The sequence below is a fragment of the Chelonia mydas genome, chromosome 15, assembly GCF_015237465.2.
Source record: "Chelonia mydas isolate rCheMyd1 chromosome 15, rCheMyd1.pri.v2, whole genome shotgun sequence".
NCBI classification, from domain to species: domain Eukaryota; kingdom Metazoa; phylum Chordata; order Testudines; family Cheloniidae; genus Chelonia; species Chelonia mydas.
The window spans coordinates 6,183,867-6,204,252 of record NC_057856.1 but is presented as its reverse complement, the minus strand read 5'-3'; the positions used below and the strand labels follow the sequence as shown (position 1 = coordinate 6,204,252).

General features: G+C 51.4%; 1 protein-coding gene across 1 annotated transcript; it reads left to right on the top strand.

The window, feature by feature from the left end:
- Positions 1 to 4,149: 4,149 nt before the first annotated feature.
- On the top strand, positions 4,150 to 17,717 carry LOC102939692 (L-serine dehydratase/L-threonine deaminase). The gene is made up of 8 exons (XM_007071896.4): positions 4,150 to 4,513; positions 8,085 to 8,245; positions 9,018 to 9,057; positions 9,587 to 9,726; positions 9,932 to 10,023; positions 10,997 to 11,224; positions 11,967 to 12,091; positions 14,083 to 17,717. The coding sequence occupies exons 2-8, from the start codon at positions 8,093 to 8,095 to the stop codon at positions 14,289 to 14,291; spliced, it is 987 nt and encodes a 328-aa protein (XP_007071958.2). The 5' UTR covers positions 4,150 to 4,513; positions 8,085 to 8,092; the 3' UTR covers positions 14,292 to 17,717.
- The last annotated feature ends 2,669 nt before the right edge of the window (positions 17,718 to 20,386 follow it).

Genomic DNA, 20,386 nt, shown 5'->3' with positions numbered 1-20,386 from the left:
AACTCGCCAAACTTTAATGAAATTTTTCACATCAGGTGTTTGCCACAAGCTGATTTTTATTTTTTTTTAAAGTTTCAGCTAAAACAGATCAGTCATTTCTGCCAGTGAAGCTAGGGGCAAATATGTTGCTTTGCCCACATTAAAAATTCGTAGTTTCCCTGATAACACACTAATAATCACCATTAAAGTTCACAGCTGCTTCCCACTGTCTGGTTTATTTCTCTGTGCGGCACAGACTACCTTAACTTCCCCTCCCCGCCCACGGAGCTTGGACAGATCCCAAGGTACTAAGAGGTCAAAAGTGTGTCACAGCTCAGAGTACTGACTCCCAACCTGCTCCTGCTGAAGTCCGAGGGAAAACCTTTGGACCAGCCCAGGGCCAGGAGCAAATATTTGTCTAAGCTGTTTAGTGCAAGATCCCTTAGGAAATGACATCGCTTGTCTCCTTGTTCCTGCATTTCCCAGCAGACGGAGGGGGCTCCACGCTCTCAGCCCCTGGCTCAGGGCAGGTTTCCTGCTGAGCTTTTATTCTCTTAGCCCAGTTGCCAAGGGAGAGCAAGGCTGGCACAAACAAATCCAGCAGCCCCTGCTTCCCCTCCACCCCCACTCCAGCTGTAAGGCACAATGGTCAGAGGGCAACACCTGGCATTCGACTGCTCTGCCATGCCAGCTGGGGATGGGGGTCAGTCCTGCAGGGAGAGGCGAGAGCGGAGGAAATGTTAGGTGTGGAAGCAGGGGAAGAGAGTAGATGGAGGTTGACTGTTAAACAGAAAGCTGGGGAGAGGTGCAATAAAGGGGAAGAGACCCCGAGTCCTTAGGGGGGGCCCCCAGTCAGCAGCTCACACTTTGCCCCATGGTGCATGACCAGAATGATCACACTCCATCAGCTGGGTGAGAACCCCTGACTTCCCCAGGGCAGCCTTTTCTGAGCTGGCCCTGGCGGGGGGAAGGAGGGTGTGTGCTCCTCCTTGGGGTTGAGGGACGAATTAGAAATGAAACATCCCCACTTGTCCGTCCAACGTCCCCACTGCCCATTCGTTCCTCTGCCTCCTAACTCCTCAGTCCCCTCCACACAGTCCAGCCCCTGCAGGCGCCGTAATCCCCTTCTCCCGTCTGAACAGATCAGCAGGAAGGATATGGCTTGAGAGTGCCAGCTGCCCACGGTAACTGAGCCAGATACTCACCCTGGGCAGCAGCCGATGGCAGGTGCCCTGCATCTGACGAAACGGGCCAGGTTTCACTCTTGGCTTGCATTGCAGCCACCCATGGGATCCACTGCCTCCCCCTCATAGTTTAAAGCTACAGCGCAATTAAGGCCCGTTCACTGGAACAGTCTCTCCAGGTGCTCTGCTCTTTATCCATTCATGCACTGAGAATTCGGGCCCGGGTATTAAAGACTTGGGGGTCCCGGGGCATGAGTATTTCAGTCCTGGAGACCGGCACTCTCATCCTGCTCTGGCGGGTCTAGGACTGGAGCTGCAGGAGATGCTGCAGAGTCTGAGCTTGAGAGGCATCAGCAGTGGGGGACCCAGGACAGGAATAGCAGCAGGGGGGCTGTGGGCTGAGGTAGATTGGCAGAGCTACTGTAGGTGGGGGTGTGGGAGCACAGTAGGGGAGGAAGCATTGTCTTGTGGTTAAAGCACAGAGCTGGGCATCGGGAAGTCCAGATTCTTTACCTCTGTCTGCCACAGATATTAGGTGCCCCTGGCAAGTCACTTCACCCTTGTTGTCTGTTGCCCCAAGCTGGGTATTCCCCTCCCCTAGGGGATAATACAGCTCTTCTGCTGCAGGTTGATTCGCAGCAGCTTTGGGGGGAAAGCAAAGCACCCCAGCGATCTTTGAGAACCACAGACTCCACAGCAGCACAGCAAACCCGGAGCAAAGCAGCATCAGCCGACAGGGCAGCGGCATGGAGATAACCAATGGGGCACAAGCTAGGGCTTTGCTGGCGGACCCCTTCTCCTGCTCACAGCGAGATAAAGCGGAGACCTCCTGAAATGCAGTTCAGCATCCCAATCAGCAGAGGCTTATAGGGCAGAGGCCTAACGCAACTCTGAAGTGGCCCCGCGGCCTGGAATCCCCGAGCCCAGGAGCAATGGGGGACTCTCATTCTATTTCTGGCTTTTCACTGTGTCCAAGAGGGTTTCGGGCTGTGCGAGGGGGCAGTTCCCCTGGGGGGGTTGTTACTGCTCAAGCCCGGACAATGACACAATGGGACATGTTAAGGTGTACAGAATGCAGGGTGGAGAAGGTTGATCCAGTTGAATAACATTTGCATTTGATTCTGCCAGTCACTGGATATTCCTGACCCCCCAAAAGCCGTAACGGTGAGTGGAAGGACCAATCAACAGCTCAGGACTCGCAGCCCAAGTAGGCAACTGGTCCACCACCTGCACAGCCCTCAGCTGTGGGGCTCCAATCCCAGCCCCGTTGCCAGTCGCCACCTGCAGGAGGCTGTGGGGGGAGATGCTCAGGGCTGCAGTGCTGGCAGGAGGCAGTATGCGGCACTCCTGGATATCAATGGCCCCATCTCCGCACTCCCTCAGTGCTCAGCCAAATTCAGCCCCCGGATGAAGAGCAGCTGGCTAAGGCCAAACGCAGGCGAGACCGAGGGGATGTCGGTATGAAGAGAGAAGTGCTTTGAAGAACTTGCCTCCTCCTTGGAGCAGGGATCACCTTTCTGTTCTGTGCCTGTACAGCGCCTGGCACAGTGAGGTACTGGTCTATGGCTGGCACTATGGTAACGCAAATAATAATAGCCTGCAACATTCTCCGCCATCGAGGGCACCTGCCCTCACACTGCTTAATCCTTCTGCGGCCTTATGATCTCTTTGGACTTGCCAGTGCTGTTAGCTACTCAAAGAGCGCCCGAAACACCCACTTCCAGCTGCCACTGACCCATAGACTGCATCCCAACCCATTGGCAGAGACCTGCCCACGGTGAATCATACACTTGTGACATGTAGGCATGTGTATTGCAACACACTGGGCCAGATTCTCGTCCCATACACCGGTGTCAATTAGATGTGAATCTTCATGGAAGTCACTGGTAGACACTAGGCTCAGAGTGGTATAAGTGAGAGTAGGCTCCGGCCCTCTAGATCTACAACACTCCCTGAAAAAGCACCAACTGGAACAAAATGCAGCAGCCCCCTGGCTAGGTCATGTGCCTGTCCCCTCCTGTGTCTGCTCTCTCTACCATGTCCCCATTGAATAGCGAGTCCAGGGCAAGGCTTCTGTCCTCATTCTCATTGCCCTCCCTGTGACTGGCCCAAGCTACCTGAGTAATGCCACAATCACAAACACACAGAACAGCTACATGCCTCCAGAACTACACAACTGTGCATGTATATGGGGAGGCTCGGCGTGCAGGAGACAGAACTTTCAGAAGAACTGGAACATAGACTTTGGAACTCTCTGCCACAAGAGACCCCAGGCTCAGCATTTTGAGAACTAAATTCAAAAAATTCTCTCTGACTTAGCTTTCCCTCAGTGTGTTCTTCCTACTCAGCACACTCACACTGTCTAGATCACCTCCCTCCCCAAACAGAATACCAAACCAATCCAGCTATTGCTTCTACAGGCTGGGAATGAACGGAGATTATTATTGTTATTTCTAATTTGAAATAGTTCAGAGGTGCTGGTAGATGGAGGGAGGAGGCCCAGCAAAGCTAACTGACTTGTCCCTGATCACACAAAATCAAGAGTAAATAGAGCCCTGGAGTCCTGCCTCTCCTCCTCCTCCCCCCCACCCCATTTAATCATTTCATGACACTGCCTCTTAAAAAGTAGCTAACTATAGAGATGCAAACGTTCCAAAGTCTCATGGGGAAGCGGGAGTGAGAGAAAGATGGGGGTAGGAGAGAGAGAATAAAATTAAGCCAGGTTTGGATAAACAGTGATCCCGTTTATGGACTCCCTTCATCTGTTCCAGTCCCTTGCGTGCATTTCTCTGAGAAAGCAAGAGGACTGGCTGGCCTTGTGAAAGCAAAAGGGCCCCCCTGCCTTTCCCCCTAATCATAATTCCAGACCTGGCTCTTCAGCCTGGTTTGAGCCGGCTCAGAAACATCTGACTCAAGGAACCTTTGTCTGAGCAATGTCCCTCCCCAGTGTGCGTCACCCTCCTTTTGGCATGGGAGCGCCTGAAATAGGCTCTTTTCCTTTTGCAAAGAGCCTGAAGAATTCTCCCTCCCTGACCTCTCTTCCCTTTCGGTATTGTTGCTGCTGGTTCCCCTTTAGCTGGAATCTCTCTGCTGAGCAGGGGAGGGGAATGACATCAGAGGCAAGGAGGTGTGGGGGGGTGCCCCATTCCCCAATTGGCCACCAAGCAAAAACCATGGGCCTATAAAACTTGCCAAGGGACTAGCATCCTCCAATGAGACAGTGACTCCACAGATTACCCTAGCTGCTGAGAAGGGACCACAGGAGACCGGCAGCCTTGCTCACTCCTGCACTGAACAGCTGCAGCTATAAGCCATCAGGGCATACATTAGCTCTGCTTTAACGCTAACCGGTAAGTGCCTCACTTTCTTCCTTTCCCAGCACACAATGAGATTATTATCTGTTACTAATAAATACATAGGAAGGAGTGGTCGGAGCTCAGGGCTGGGAGCACTTCTGTTCTAATCCCAGCTCTGACACTGACTCCTTCCAGGGTCGTGGGCAAGTGACTTCATCACTCCATGCCTCAGTTTCCCCATCTACGCATCGATGATAACAGCATTTCCCTGGCTCGCAGGGCTGTTGGAAGGCTGAATTAAAACTTCAGAAGTGAGGTTTGGTGAGATGAATTAGGGAAGGTTTCTGAAGTGTTCCTACTTACCTATTCTGCTCTCATCATCTTAGCAGCTGAAGATCTTTGAAGACGAAGGACAATCCTTTTCAAAACTGGCCACTGATTTTTTGATTGTCTCGGTTTCTTTGGTGCCTGACCTGAGATGTCTTTTAGGCCAGAATAAGTGGCCGCTTCTGCACAAAACTGGCCCTTAACTGTTTTGTCCAGTGCAAGTCCAGGAATTACTGATCGGGTTCCTGTGACATGCTAGGTAGCTGCTCAAACCTATGTGGAATCAGCATCTCCATGGTGCTCTGCACACTTTTAACAGCAATAAACAGGATTCCAAAGAATGTCTGTTTCCCTGCTGGATTTCTGGGGACCCCTCCCCTTATTCCTCCCTTCCTTTTCCAGCTTTTAACTCACAAGTCCCTGCATCTCTGCCATTGCCTGTCTAAACAAGGACTCACTTTGGAGCCACAGTCAGCTGGATGGCCAGAGCAGATGCTGTGGGGCAATGGTGTAGCTCTTCTCTCCTCCCCCCGGCACCCTCTGTCCCAGCCACACGTGCCAAGCCATTTGCCTTCACAGAGATGATCTGTTTGTGTATTTCCCCTGACAAATGATTCTCCAGAGGGATCAGCTGTAAATGGGAAGGCACTGAGTTAAGGCCCAGAGCTAAGAGAAGGGTTTCCAGCAGCATAGCAGCGTGGCGGGGGGGGATCTCTTTCAGCTCAGAGATTGTGTCCCCCCTGCAAATAGGCTGTCCCTGAGTTAGCAGGATCTTTGCCTTGTGCATGTCTATGGAGCCCCAATTCATGGGCTCAGAATGAAGTCCCCCGGTTGGCCTCACGTCACAAGACAGATGCAGCGGGCAGTAGCAGGGTTAGTTTCACACACACATGCCCCAACACTGTACCTCTGCCTCCACTTCTGGGACGAGACGGGAGCTGAGAACCATGGTACGGTCAGTCCTCTGCCTCGATGTGAACTAGGCCCAGCTAGGGTGATGGGCTCTGGTGACGGAACGGGACAAAAACCCCTACGTCATTCCACACATAGCTAGGTGGGAATGCTACACAGGATCACTGCAGCTGTTTGGGAATTTTTCACCAAAACATCTTTCCATCTGAAAATGCTGATTTGTCAAATCTGAAACTTTTTCTGGGAAAAGGTCAGTCTTGAGAAATTTTTCAACTGAAGTTTTTTTAAACAAAGTTTCAAAATTGCCAAAATGTTTCATTTCAACATGTTCTAAATAAAAAAATCCCAGTTTGCCCACTCAGAATAACTTTGTTTCAACTTTTAAGCTAATTAGAAGTAAAAAAATGGTCAAAATTGGAACAAAACATGTAAATTGACCAGAACCAAAATTTGTTTCAGATTTCAAATTTGTGTTAATTTTCAAGTTTGACTTTTTGTCCTGATTTGGGAAGGGAAAATTTTTTGATATCGCAAAAGCTTTCATAGACCAGGAAAACCATATTGCTGGCCAGATCTACTGTTTTACTAATAATCAATGATTCATGGAGTTGGTAAAAAAAATTTTTCTAAAATGACAACTTTCCCCTCACCCCCCTACCCCGCAACAAACAATGGCTTTTTGACCAAATCAAATTTTTTTTTGTTTGGCTGAAATTTTTCAAAGAAAACTGAGAAACATTTATGTGTTTCTTTTGGAGGCAGGGAGAGGAAAAAGCAAAAAGGGGGAGAAAACCCCAAAAGTATTTTTATATAGTTATAAAAATCCCTAAAATTCTGTGGAAAAAATGAGCACAAAATGAAAACAATTTCAATTTCACCTCCCCCCCCACCATGGAAGAAAAAAAACTTAACATTTTTTGACCAGCTCCACTGATATATCAATTCTGTGCATTCTACGGAGATTGTAGACAAAAATGAAGGGAGGTCTTTGCCCTCTAAAGAACGTACCTTCCAGACATACAGAAAGACAAGGGATGGGGGGCAGTGCTTGAGTATGCCAGGTCCCCCTCTAGTGGCTGGTCCATGTAGAGGATAAAAGCCCACTACCGCTGTTAAGCTCCTCTAACTCAAGTGGCAGCAAGGACTTTTTATGGTCCTGGAGGCCCCAGTTTGCAGCCCTGCTGATGGCCTGTGGTGGGGATGTTGCACAGGCATCCTGTTAGGTCCATGGTCTGTTTTGGGGGTATCATTTACTACCCATCATTGAGGGGGAAAGTTGGGTTTATCGGCCTCGCCGTGTTTTGAGGAGAGAATCGAAGGGTGAGTGAGGGCAGAAACATGGCAGACATGGCCTAGCAGGCCATGTGGAAAACAGGACAGGAGTGGAAGAAAGACACAAATGAATGATGGGGCTCGGGATACACTCTACTGACTGACCTGGGGTCACATGGGAGTGGCACTCAGGCCAGGTCTGGATTTGGCCCCTCAAGCTGAAAGGCTCCATATCCCATTCCCCCCAGTGCAGTTCATCCTGGATGACATCTTTCACACACAGGGACACAAAGCACTTAGCCAAAGGGAGCCATAAGCTAAGGGGCAAAGGAAGTTTTTAATGTGAAAATCTACAGAGAGAATGGGACTCGGACAAATCCGGCAGACACAGTCCAGCATGGCCTGCAGCTGGGGAGCACAGAGGGGACCAGATCTACACCAAGAGCTGAGAAGAGGGAGTGAATGGACCTGAGGCCACGACGGTTGGATAGAGGTGGCCAGAGAGAGCCTTGGGAGGGTGACATTTTAGGCAGGAACCCATGTACCCCAGGGCAAGTTGAGTGTAGATTCTGCACCAAGATCCCCTGATTGCTGTAGCACTTGTGAGTCAGCCTGGTAACTATGTGGCCACTTCACTGCATTTAGAATATGGATGGGGTTTAATTAATTAAATAGAGAAATGAATGAGCCACTCAGCGCAGCAAACCTCCCTCCCCCCATTTGTCTTAGGTTAAATCCGTTTATTTGATGTTGGTTCCACACTTTCATTGTGACACAGATTTTTTTGCATTGTCCACCTGGAAGAAGGGAGAAGCTGGAACAGCTGGATAGGGGGAGTTGAGGCTTTTTATGCCTGGGGAGGAGGTAATTTGGAGGTGAGGCATAAATAAATTAGCTGAAATGATCAGCAGTGAAACAGTTAACCATCCTGACACTTGAGCCATTATTAGCCTTCAGAGTTAACGGTTCGTTGAAACGAATGGGCAGCTCACACCTCTATAAAATGGGAGCTGAGACCCTGGAGCATAAATCCATAGCAAGAGGTGGGTTCCACGGTAAACGCACAGAATACCCAAGGTCCTGATGATGGGTCTTATTTCCCTTATTCCCTCAGAGCCCAGCATGACTTCTGCCAGGAGCTTGCATGTGAACACCCCCCTGAGGGACAGCGTCCCGCTCTCCAAGGTGGCTGGCACCAATGTCTACCTGAAGCTGGACAATGCTCAGCCCACGGGCTCCTTTAAAATCCGGGGCATCGGCCACCTCTGTAAAACGGTACGGACTCTGAGCGGCAGTGGCAAGGGCTGAGTGTTCGACTGGTGGGGGGAGAAGATTGCAGAGCCAAGCTGGAATGGGCCATTGCTGGCGGGGGGTGGGGGTGGGAGGAGGTGGAGAGACAGGGGGTAGCTGGGAATCTGGGATCCATTTGCAGCAGGCACAGCAATCCAGTTTGGGCATTCTGTGCAGCAATCCCATATACTGTAGGGAGCATTGGCTCATTGGAAGCCTGACCTCTAACTAGGGGTGACAGAGGATAACCTGGCCTTGATTTCTGTACCTACCTGGAACGGACTCTGGTGTAACCCCTAGGAGGGGAAGAACCTGGCCTGGATTCCTGTGCCCACCTGGAGGGGACACTAGCTATGCTCCCTACGTCTCTTCAGTGCGTCCAACTGACTGCCGTTGAGTAGCAGACTACAGCAGTCCCATAGCGGATACCTGATCCTGGGCATGCACCCACCTAACCGTCTGCTCTCAGACCGAAAGAGGAGGATGGAAATTGCTGAGGCTCCACATTATTGGGGCTGCGGGAGCAGAAGGGAGGCTGTTGCCTGGCCTTGCGTGGTCATGGCGGCTTTGATGGCGACGCAGGGACTCTACAGAAGAGGCCGACGAGAGGCATAAAAGGAGCCCCCGGGGAGAATGACCTGAAATATCAAAGGGGTTGGAGGGGCTAGGCTGCCGAGAGAGGAGCCGCTCTCGTGCGGTTACCGGCTGTGGCCACGTTCGCTCCCACTCACTCCTTCCTCTTGCTTTGTCTCCACAGTGGGCGGAAAGAGGCTGTGAACGCTTCGTATGCTCCTCAGGTGAGATACACCAACCCAGGCCCTGGCTCCCTGAGGTGGCTGGTGTCTGTGTCACACCTAAGCCCAAACTGCTCCAGAAACTCACGGGCACTGGCTCCTCTCCTTGTGCCTGGATGTAAATAATGCCCACAAGGATGCCCAGGGATCCAAATCCAGGCTGCCCCTGCTGGCTGGTGCTGCTAGTGGTGGGACTATTGCCAAGGGAAGAGAAGCCCCAGTGATGGTATTGGTGTGGGTCATGCGAGGGTGGCAACAGGGCTTTAGACATCTTTGGTCACATGGGAAATGCAATGTTGAGTTCCTGGGACGGAACAATCCTCCCCACCACACCCTGACACTGTCTACCTGTTGGGGTGCTGCAAGATTCCCACACCTCCTGAAATTCCTGAACAGCCCCAAGGCTTGGGGAGGGCAGAATGAGAAGACAGCAGAGGGACACACTGCTTTGGGAGGCATCAGAGGCAGCATCGTGACTTCTACTGCATGGTGGGATGCAGGAAACTATGAGGCCCGATGTGGTTGCTTTTAGGTGGCAATGCTGGCCTGGCAGCTGCCTACTCTGCCAGGAAACTGGGCATCCCAGCCACCATCCTCGTGCCCACGTCCACGCCAGCTTTCACCATCGAGCGGCTGAAGGACGAGGGGGCCACTGTCTGCATTGTGGGAGAGGTAGGTATATGCATGTCTGGGTAAGGGGGTATACAAAAGAGAGCAGACTGCCTGCCTGGGGTGAGAGCCTCACTATCTTCTCCCACCATGTCCCAGAGCCAGGACTGGGACAGATCTGCAGAGGGAGCTGCCCCACGGGCTGTGAGGTTCATGGTTCTGTCCATAAGCCACTGTGAGTGGCTAATAAAACGTCTCTTCTCTGCAGATGCTGGATGAGACCATAGAACAAGCCAAGGAGCTGGTGAAGAACAACCCTGGCTGGGTCTATGTGCCCCCTTTCGATGATCCCCTCATCTGGTATGTGGCCTGAGGGAGAGGGGGACACCAGAGGCTGGAAGGCTTTGTTTTAGCCATTGCTGCCTATTAACATCCCTGCTAGCCTGAGTAACCATGGGCCAAGATTAAATCCGACTGCATGCAGCCCCAACAAGGGCATTCTGTGTTGCACACAAAGGGGTGGACTATCTGACAAGAGGTGGTGCTGTGGCAGAAGTCCACTCTCTGCTTGGACTGCATTAGTGTGGCCACCATCTCTTGGCGCACCAGGCATGGGATCCAGCATGAAGTCTGCTGGACAGAGCGTGAGCATCTATTGACCACATGCACCACATGGTGAATTTCTAAAGTCAGCACATCCACAGAAGCTGCTACCACCAGCCTAGCCTGGATAGCTGTGTATTGAACCTGGGTTGGGAGCTAAAGGACATAAGAAAGGGAATCCATGACCATTTCCATGTTCGTTCAGACCTGGGCTTCACCAGCACCACTGCACTGATACGCTCCACCCCTGCCCTAAAAACAACAGCTGTGTCTCAGTACCATTATGACAAGTGCTTTAGAAAGTCCTATAGCTGGGAAGACCTAGAGGGGTCCTCCTATCCTGGTCAGAGGCGGGACCTCAGCCTGCTTGTCCACACAACCCCTTGCCTTCTAGTTCTCATGCCTGGGCCTGTTCTGAGGTGTCACTCATCCCCATAGGCAGCGAGATGCAGCCTGACTCTGGAGTGCAGCCTTTCAAAGCTGAAATTGTCTCAGGCTGCTAAACCAAAGTATCCCAGACTGGGGGAGACCCAGCTTCTTTGATGTTGGAGTGAACCAAGAGTAACTCCACTGAACTCAGTGGGATGACACTGGTGTTGCTGAAAAAAATCAAGACCTGTATTTTCCAGGCTCTTATAGAGAAACGTGGTCAGGACTGTTGATCTCGGGTCATCTCTAGCCATGGCCTTCCCTTCCCCTGGTCCCAATCTCTCTTGCTATCTCCTTGTAGGGAAGGCCACACGTCCATAGTGAAGGAGCTGAAGGAACACTTGGACTCCAAGCCTGGGGCGCTGGCCCTGTCTGTGGGAGGCGGCGGGATGCTGTGCGGAGTGGTCCAGGGTCTCCGTGAGGTGGGCTGGGAGGATGTGCCCATTGTTGCCATGGAGACCAAAGGGGCGCACAGCCTGAATGCTGCCATGGCTGCTGGACAGCTGGTGACACTGCCAGAAATCACCAGGTGAGTGAGGGGAGGACGACGAATCGGAGCGCTCGGCCTGTGACCTGATGTTAAGGGAGAGGAGCCATGGCTTGGGGTGGGCTGAGCAGAACCACAGCTTGGGGTCTGATGGAGGAGAGACTTGAGGCGGCAGGCTCACGAATCCCCTCCCTGTTCTCTACTCTGCAGCCTACATGTCTTGGATGCTATTTTGGTTTAGCTTACTCCTCCCATGGGGTTCTTCCACCCAGCCCCCTCCTGTGCATAGCACAACAATGCTGCCCCACAGGGGCAGCCGGGGGCAAAGTTCTCTGGGCAGTGCAGATGGGAGTAAGCACTTGGGCCCAGATCTACAAAATTAAGCTCCTTTGTGCTCTAGGGAGAGGTAGGAACCAGGCTTCACCAGGAGGTAACTCATGCCACGCACACCCGATGGCAGCAAGGGAGAACCTGAAAGGGCTGTCTGTCCAATCAGAGACAGGGGCCAAGGGAAGATGCTTGAACAAAGGATTGCTCAGTGCTACCCAGATGTGGTAGCAGCACAGAGAGATGCAGCATGAATGCAGAGATCCCTGCTCTGGCAAGGGGAATGTGGGGGTCAGTGGGGACTCCACCCCAAGATCCCACAGGGCCCTGCTTGAAAAAAACTGGCTGCCTGCATGCTCGCAGGGATAGGGAGCGCTGACGTCACAAGGGTATGCTGTGGGGACTCCCTTATCACCAGCTGACGTGTCTCTTTCCTATTCTCCTTTCCTGGCTGCAGCGTCGCAAAGACACTTGGGGCAAAGACGGTGGGAGCGGAGACGTTGAAGCTGGCCCGAGAGCACCCAGTCTTCTCAGAGGTTGTCACGGACCAGGAGGCAGTCATGGCCATCGAAAAATTTGTGGGTATGTAACAGTCCCCTCCCTGAGCGTGAGGCCCCCCCACACTCACAGACAGCGACATGCCAAAAGAGAGTCCTTTTTTCCCAGGACACTGCTGCTCCCCAAAGGTGAATAGAAACATTTAAAATAGACCCGCTGACCATGGCCAGGGGTTCTAGTCATACAGCATGGCAAGGACTGTCTGTGTCCCATTCATTTGCCAATTCATTCATACACAATGGCTGACCACCTCCCTGACCATCTCCCTTCTGCCCACCCCCAAGCAGGTGCAGCCCCAGCACCAGATTGTGCCTGTAACAGGTCAAGGCCTCCTGCTGCCTCCTAGTGGCAGGTACACATCCCTGCAGGTCTCACAAATCATTATAGAGCCCACTAGACTAGAGAGACAATGTGGGTGAGGTCATAGCTTTCATTGGACCAGCTTCTGTTGGTGAGAGAGACAAGCTTTTGAGCTACACAGAGACAGCTCTTCTTCAGGTCTGGGGAACAAGTGTCAGAACTAAATACAAGTTGGAACAGATTGTTTAGCGTAAGTAGTTAACACCTATTTCAGGGGACCATTCAACATAAGGTGGCCCATTAACACCCTTCCAAGCATGGGAGGAAGGGAGAGAAGGCAGCTGGGGGGCGTTGTTAGCGGGTTACAGATTGCTGTAATAAGCCATAAATCCAGTGTGTCTGTTCAGTCCATGATTTTTAGTATCTAGCAAAGTTCTGAATTTAAGCTCCCCAGCTCACCTTTTGAAAGGGTTGTGCAGGTTTCCTTTGATGAGGAGTGCTGAGAGGTCATCTATAGAGTGATCACTTTGTGAAAAGTGTTCCCCCACAGCTGACAGGGTGTTTTAAAACCCACTGGAAGAACCTGGCCAGGTTGCGTTACAGGGGCCCTCTCCCAGCCCAAACCATACTCTTAACAAAAATTTCACATGGGACTGCTTCTCCAGATCCTTCCTAAATCTTGGGCCACTCCCCTTCCTGATGTGCAGGAGCACCGGATTCTCCCATTCCCAGTCCCCCTGACAATTGAAGCTTTTAAATAGTCCTCCCCATGCATTGGCTTTTAATCCTGAGCCCCAAACAATTACCCACCCCCGGGGCTTTCCTCTGAGATTCTTTCTGCCCACTGCCACCCAGGCCTTTGCTCCAGACACATCTGTCTCTCTAACACCAGAGAGAGCCAGCAGAGACCTTCTCTCAGCCTGGGTCCTCTTTATAGAAAGCACGCCTGGCCCCACCCAGCTGGGACATGCCACCAATTGAAGTTGCACCAGATAGGCTAAATTGGCCCCACTGAGAAGCTGCACAGGGAACTGGTCCCCCTGCCTCTTAAAGGGACAATGCATCCTGTGACTGCCAATGAGAACTCCTCTCCTGCAACCCCTGTGTTCCCTAGAGCCACAGCTGTCCCCAAGTCCCTGACAGGCTAATGTAAAGCTACCTCCATGCGCTGACCCTATCCCCTCCCTGCTTCCTCTCTCAGAAATGGCCTGTTTCTCTCATGGTGCGGAGGAGGGGAATCTGACAGAGAGCGAGTGAGAGCACCCCCTGATGTTCTCATTACCCCAGGGGGTAGTCAGTTAGGCCCTGTGTGTCCCTGAATGCAGGGGAGAGCAGTGGCTGCTTTGACCATGATCAAACAGGTTGTTCTTTCCAAGCTTTGCCCTCGGTAGGGAAGAGTGAGCCCACCACAAGTTTTTCCAGCCCCGTTTGTGGCTTGTTCTCTTCACTGGCCCTTCCCCAGAGAGCTGTCATGGATCAAGGCCAACTTTTCCCCCCAATCGGCGCCTTGAAACAGATAGTGAGTGCGACTGAGTCCATGAACCAGGGACTCCTCCCTATTCATGGGCCAGCAGTGAGCTCACCACCCGGGGCAGCCAGCTCTGTTTCACCCCCCACCCCTGCTAGCTGAGGCCTCCTGCCCTGAGCGGATGTGTGATAGGCGAGTGACCACCAGCTAGCCCCTCCCCCATCTCTCCTCCCTTCCCCCCGTGCAGACGATGAGAAGATCCTGGTGGAGCCAGCCTGTGGGGCGGCGCTGGCTGCCGTCTACAGCGGCGTGGTGCAGAAGCTGCAGACAGAGGGGAAACTGGGCCATGCCCTGGGCTCCCTGGTGATCATCGTGTGTGGGGGCAACAACATCACGCTGGCCCAGCTGCAGCGCCTCAAGGAGCAGCTGGGCATCCAGAACGTCATGGCGGCCTAGGCTGGCAAGGCACCACCCGGGGGGGGGGGGGGGGAAGGGAGGAAGAGCTCTGGAGTTTTATCCAGGGCCTTATTTTAAGTGTGGGATGCTGGTTTTAACAGTCTGCACATCAGCAACGATGCGCATTTCTAACTTGTGGTCACGTCACGTTGCCTCAAACGCTGGATCACACAGGCTGAGGCTAAATCTAGGACTCCCAACCTGCCTACAACTTCCAGGCATGGGTTCGTCACCAGCCAGTGGGCAGGAAGGCTCTCCCCCAAGGCACACACCTCCACACAACGCTGTGCATTATTATCAACATCAGTTCCAGCAGCCCCTTCAGGCCTGCCCTGAGATCAGGGCCCCGTTGTGCCAGGTACTGCACAGACGCGCAGCGAGAGACAGACCAATCTAGCCCGACAAAGGACGGGAAAGAGGCCCGGAGAGAGGAAGTGACGTTGTCCAAGGTCACACAGCTGAGTCAGGCATAAACCCAGGTCTCCTAGCTCCTTATCCACTGCCCTGATCACCAGGCCATGCTGTGTAACTGACACCTTCTGCAACACCGGGGCATGTTTAGTCTGAAGACTTGGGGGGAGTCGGGGACCTGATCGCAGTCTTCAGGTATGTTCAGCACCATTATAAAAGGCTGTGATCACTGTTCGTGTCCACTGGCAGTAGGACAAGAAGAACTGGGCTTAATCTGCAGGAAGGGAGATTTAGGTTAAATATTAGGAAAGACTTTCTAACTCTAAGGACAGTTAAGCTCTGGAATAGGCTTCCAGTAGAGGCTTTTAAGGCAGGTTGGATGAACACCACTCAGGGGTGGGCTAGGTTTACTTGGTCCTGACTCAGAGCAGGGGGCTGGGCTCAAGGTCCCATCCCACCATAGATCTGAGAGATTCTCAGAGGTGAGCTCCTAGCCCTGGATGGACTGTAGCTCTGTTTCGGCATAGCCAAGAGACAGGTTACCAAACTAGAACAGCTGCTGGGTTGGTCTGGTCTGGCCTGCATCAGTGGGCTGATCCTTACCTTGATGAAAGCTTGAGCTGGTGTAAAATACCACTGGAATTCCTCGCCTAGTGGTTGCACAGCCCATGCCTTCTGGGGAGGTCCCTTGTGCCCTCTGGTTTAGCATCCCTGTCTCACCAGCCTGGACCTCTCCGCACGCGGGCAGAGAGCAGGCGGGGCCAACCTCTCTGGAGCTCGATCTGTCACTTCACTGCCTACGCTGCAGGCGTCGGGGAAGGTTTTGTGTAACGTGAGATTAGTCGGAGGCGTGAGTATTGGATGTTGTAGCCAGAATTCAGCACGCCCTAACATGCTGGCTTTTCTAATAGTGTCCACTATTTAACTTTTTGCACGTAAAAAAAATTCAGTATTTCTATAAGGCTGCGTCTCTCGTTTGTTTCCAGACGAAGCTGCACGGCCATTTTCTGCCCTGGTTGCAAGGCTGCCCCAGTGTCACCATCTTGTGATTTTATCTCACCTTTACTACTTGGAAAACCTGAGCGCCTCATAATACCCCTCTGAAGCAGGGCAGGGCTGTTACCCCATTGTACACATAAAGCTCTGAGACAGAGAAAGATAAATGACTTGCCCAAGGTCATCCAGAAAGTCTGTGGCAGAGCAAGAAATGGAACTCAGATTGCTAGCAGATACCCTAACCCCTGGAGCACCCTCCCTCTCTGCTGTGGAAATGTAACAACTCTTTTCCGTAGGGTTTGAATCCAGAAACTTTTGTACCAAAGCACAGGCCCCTGCCACTTGAGTTAAGGGAGTAGCTCCATTAGCTGTCGGCAGTAGTAGGTTTTTATCCTCTAAGTCAGTGGTTCCCCACTTTTGCAGCCTGAAGGCTGAACATATTGTGACACACAAGGTCAAGGGACCATAGTTTATCATTTGGGGGGTAATTCTGGGTCCTGATCTGCACCTTTTGTGCTGCTCCGGTGGGACAAAGGGAAGAGAAGTCCAATTTCCCCCCCACCCCCACTGTAAGACAGTCCCCATTGGCACAGAGCCAGCGTAGCTGGCTCCTCTACTTCCCTCTTTGCAAGTCCTGCAATGTTAGGGGGAGTGGCTGGTTTCTGGCTGTCTCCAGCTGGCATGTGAACAAGACACACACATCTAGATTCTTGATGAGAAAAACACCAGGAGGAAACAAACAGCATAAATAAGAGCCAAGACATGTTAGCAATCCCATTGATTTGATGGCATTACTGATACTAAGATTAGCACGGATCTGTAAAGGAGGGTTTTTTAAGAGCCCTATGATCTTTCCCTTTTTAATCCCCTTGAAATCAACCCATTCTGCTCAGTCAAACAGAGATGTCTGTCTGGGAACGCTGGGTGATGTCTTTGAAACTGCTATCCCTGTGCTGGGCTCTTATGGCTAAGGTGAAAATTGTCCTGTCCTCTTTCCATTCTATGTTTTCAAGAATCGGGGAGGGGGGGGAATTCCTTCTAGAGAGGAAAGAGATTGACGAGCTCTCTGTGACCCCACCTCTCTCCCCCTTCTCTTGCTCAGCTGCTGCTGGATTTGAAAGCAGGCACTGAGATTCCTCATCTACCCTACATCCATTCTGCCACAGACTGGCCCACGAAGGAGTTCTCTGCAGAGGTCTCTTGGGGTTTCCAGAAGAGGAAACTGTATTGACATGCCATTTGGGTGGACAGCAATGGACTCTCATGGCATTAGTGTAAGCTGATGCCATTGGGTGGGTTGTCAGCACGGGGGTTGAACCTGTGACTTTGGAATCCAAAAACAGGGGTTTCTAGTGCCAGATCAGCGAGGGGCTGTACAGATAAATATGTTACACATTGTAAGGTGCTCAAGTAACTGGCCCCCCTCACCATGCGAAGTACTATACTTTGCTTCAGCGATTATACGGGATTATTGTGAACATCTAGTCAGACCTCCTGTATAACAGGCCACGGGTTGCTCTTGAATTAATTCCTGTTTGAACGAAGGTAATCTTTAGAAAAAACATCTCATCTTGATTTGAAAAAAACTCCAGGGATGGAGAATCCACCACAACACATGGTAAATTGATCTCCGTGTTAAAAAACTGCCCCTCATTTCTTGCCTGAAGTTCTCTAACTTCAGCTTCCAGTCATTGGAGCTTGTTACGCCTTTGTCCGCTAGCCTGAGGAGTCCTCTAGCTACTGTCGAGTTTCTTTTCCCTGTATAGATACTCTGGATAGATACGTAGACAGACAGGGAGTCTGAACAAACGCTCGCTCAGCTGGGGTGTCCTTCACCCCCCACCCAGCCTGAAGGGCTGACCAAGGCGAGACCATTGAAGGGTGAGAAATAAAGCAGGGTAGAAAACGCAAGTTATTTTGCCAAAACACCAAAAAAGTCCCTTGTTTTCTTAATGGGCCCATGCAAATTTTTCAGTTAAAAAAACAAACAAACAAACCCTGAAAACATTTCAATTTTCTGTACAAATGTTTGGGTTTCAGAAAAACTGATATTTTGACATAAAACCCTAAACTTCTCCCCTCACAATAAAAGAAATTCCACGTTCAGTTTCGAATTTTTCACCAAAATGCGGTAACGTTTACCAAAATGAAAATATTTCACTAAAAATGTTTATTCAGTCAAAAAACAAAGCAGTTTTTGTTTAAAACTAGAAGGTGCATTGAAAAACAAGAGCCCCCCTCCCCAGCTATTCTGCATTGAGGGCTGCTGGGAGCACACACTGCTGCACAGAAAGACACTGGTGAACAGCTGAGGCCTTGGTGGGGTTCGAGGTAGGAAGCTGGTGCTTTAGCACAAGGGTCTGCGCTGGATCCAGGAGGGTTGGGGGGGGGTTCTTTTGGGGGTCATCTGCTGAGGCCTGAAATCCCCCCACCCCTCCAAAAAGACAAGACGAGAGCTGGGGGTAGGCAGAGCTGGGGAGGTAAGTTCCATCCTAACAGGTTTAGGTGAAGGGGGTATCTGAGCCCAGCTGAACAAACGAGTCTGTCCCTTCCCTGCACTCCTTAACCCGTCGTCTGACACTAGCAGGGCCCACAACAGCTTGGATAAGTCCCGGGGCCTGAGGTGTTTCCGTGCTCATACCACACAAGCAAGGAGCCCCTGACCCTCCTCCCCTTCCCATCAATCAACCAACCCCCTTGCAAGAAGTGCTGGTTCCAGCCCAAGGAGACCCACTGCTAGGCAGCACCTGGGATCGGATGCCTGCTGCCTTTCCAGCTGTCTGCACCATCCCCAAAAGGCCACATATGGAATATTTCACTGCAGGCCAGCCAGGTTTGTTCTTTGAGAGGCGCTGTTGGAGAATGTGCCTTTAATAATATCTCATAGCACTTTACAAAGGAGGTTAGCATCATTAGCCTCATTTTACAGATGGGGAAACCGAGGTAGAGGGGGTGAAGTGACTTGCTATGGAGCAGTTGGAAGGGCTGCCATACAAGAAAAGGACCCAAGCCCATGGGAGTCTTCAAGGGGCTTTGGATCAGGTCCTAAGTGAGAAGGGAAGAGTACGAATAAAACTCCCTGTCTGTTGCCACCTATTCAACACAGACACGTTCACGGCACGGAGGGGAAGAGATTTTTCTCTTAAAGACTCAGCACCCTGTCCTTTCAGTCAAAGGCTGAGAAGGCTCCCAAGGCTGGATTCTCCTCTCACCACACATCTGTCACGAGAAATGAAGTCACACCAGGGTAAGCAAGAGGAGAATCAGGCCCACAGCCTTGATCCCCAAGACCTCCAAGGAGTCCTCCAGCAAAAACCAGCAAGACAAAACTTGACAATTCTCTACCACTTGTGCTGAGAGAATCTCCCTCAACAGTTAGCAGCATAGAGACTATGATACATAAAACATGTCTCTTTGAGCAACAGAAGTTAGTCCAATGAAAGATATTCATGTCGTTTCTTCCCGTATGTTCCCATGTGTAGAAAGATGATGCCAATGATGAGACATTTAGAGGGTGCGGATTCTTTAGCGTGGACTGAATTTATGGAGGGGCTTCTGAAGGGCATGGTGAATACGTTGCCACTTGTTTGCCCCATGTCCTAATCCAAGAATCTAAGCCAGAGGGGGCAGCTAATTAGACAAAATTGAAAGCCCCTAAAAGGAAATCTCTCCCCTACGATCTAGTTGCTCTGTAGAGCCAGATGGACTTAGCCCTTGGTGAGCCCCTTATAAAAACCTTCAACACACTTTACAAACATTAGCCAATTAATCCCAAACCAACGAAGTGATTACTCACAACTGCTCACTGCCTGCCAGAGCAGATCAAGGCACCTAGATTGAGAGGACTTTGTAATCATTTTATGACCGCTAGAAATATCACTAGTGGGCCCGTTACCATCTCTCTAGCTCTGGTACTTACAGGTCTCCCATCACCGAATACCTCCTTGTCTTTAAGGTATTTATCTTCATACTACCCCTGAGAGGTAGGGCAGGGCTATTAGACCCATCACAGAGATGAGAAAACTGAGGCACAGAGCAGCTTCCTCACTTGCCCAAGGCCACACAGGAAGTTTGTGCTGGAACAGGGAACTGAATGCAGGTCTCTAAGTTGCAGGCTAGTGCACAACCCCTGGGGCATTCCTTGCTCTTCTCCAAAGTAGTCCCAGTAGCTCAGCTGGGCAGATGAGGCTCGATGCTACAGGTCGGCATGAAGGCTGGAACACAGTTGCCGCCCCACACACCTTATGGCCATACCATGCCATGTTTTGACAGAACAAGGAGTAGTAGTCTCAAGTTGCAGTGGAGGAGGTTTAGGTTGGATATTAGGAAAAACTTTTTCACTAGGAGGGTGGTGAAGCACTGGACTGTGTTACCTAGGGAGGTGGTGGAATCTCCTTCCTTGGAAGTTTTTAAGGTCAGGCTTGACAAAGCCCTGGCTGGGATGCTTTAGTTGGGGATTGGTCCTGCTTTGAGCAGGGGGTTGGACTAGATGACCTCCTGAGGTCCCTTCCAACCCTGATATTCTATGATTCATGCTTTGGCCCTGGCCCCAAAACAGCCCTCGGGCAGCAGTCGGCTTCTAACACAGTTCATCTGCAGCCACCACGGGACTGAGTCTCTGAGATGGGTTAGCCAGGCCTCCCACATCGCACTGTATGGCTATCCCAAAATGCACCCACCCCATCTCT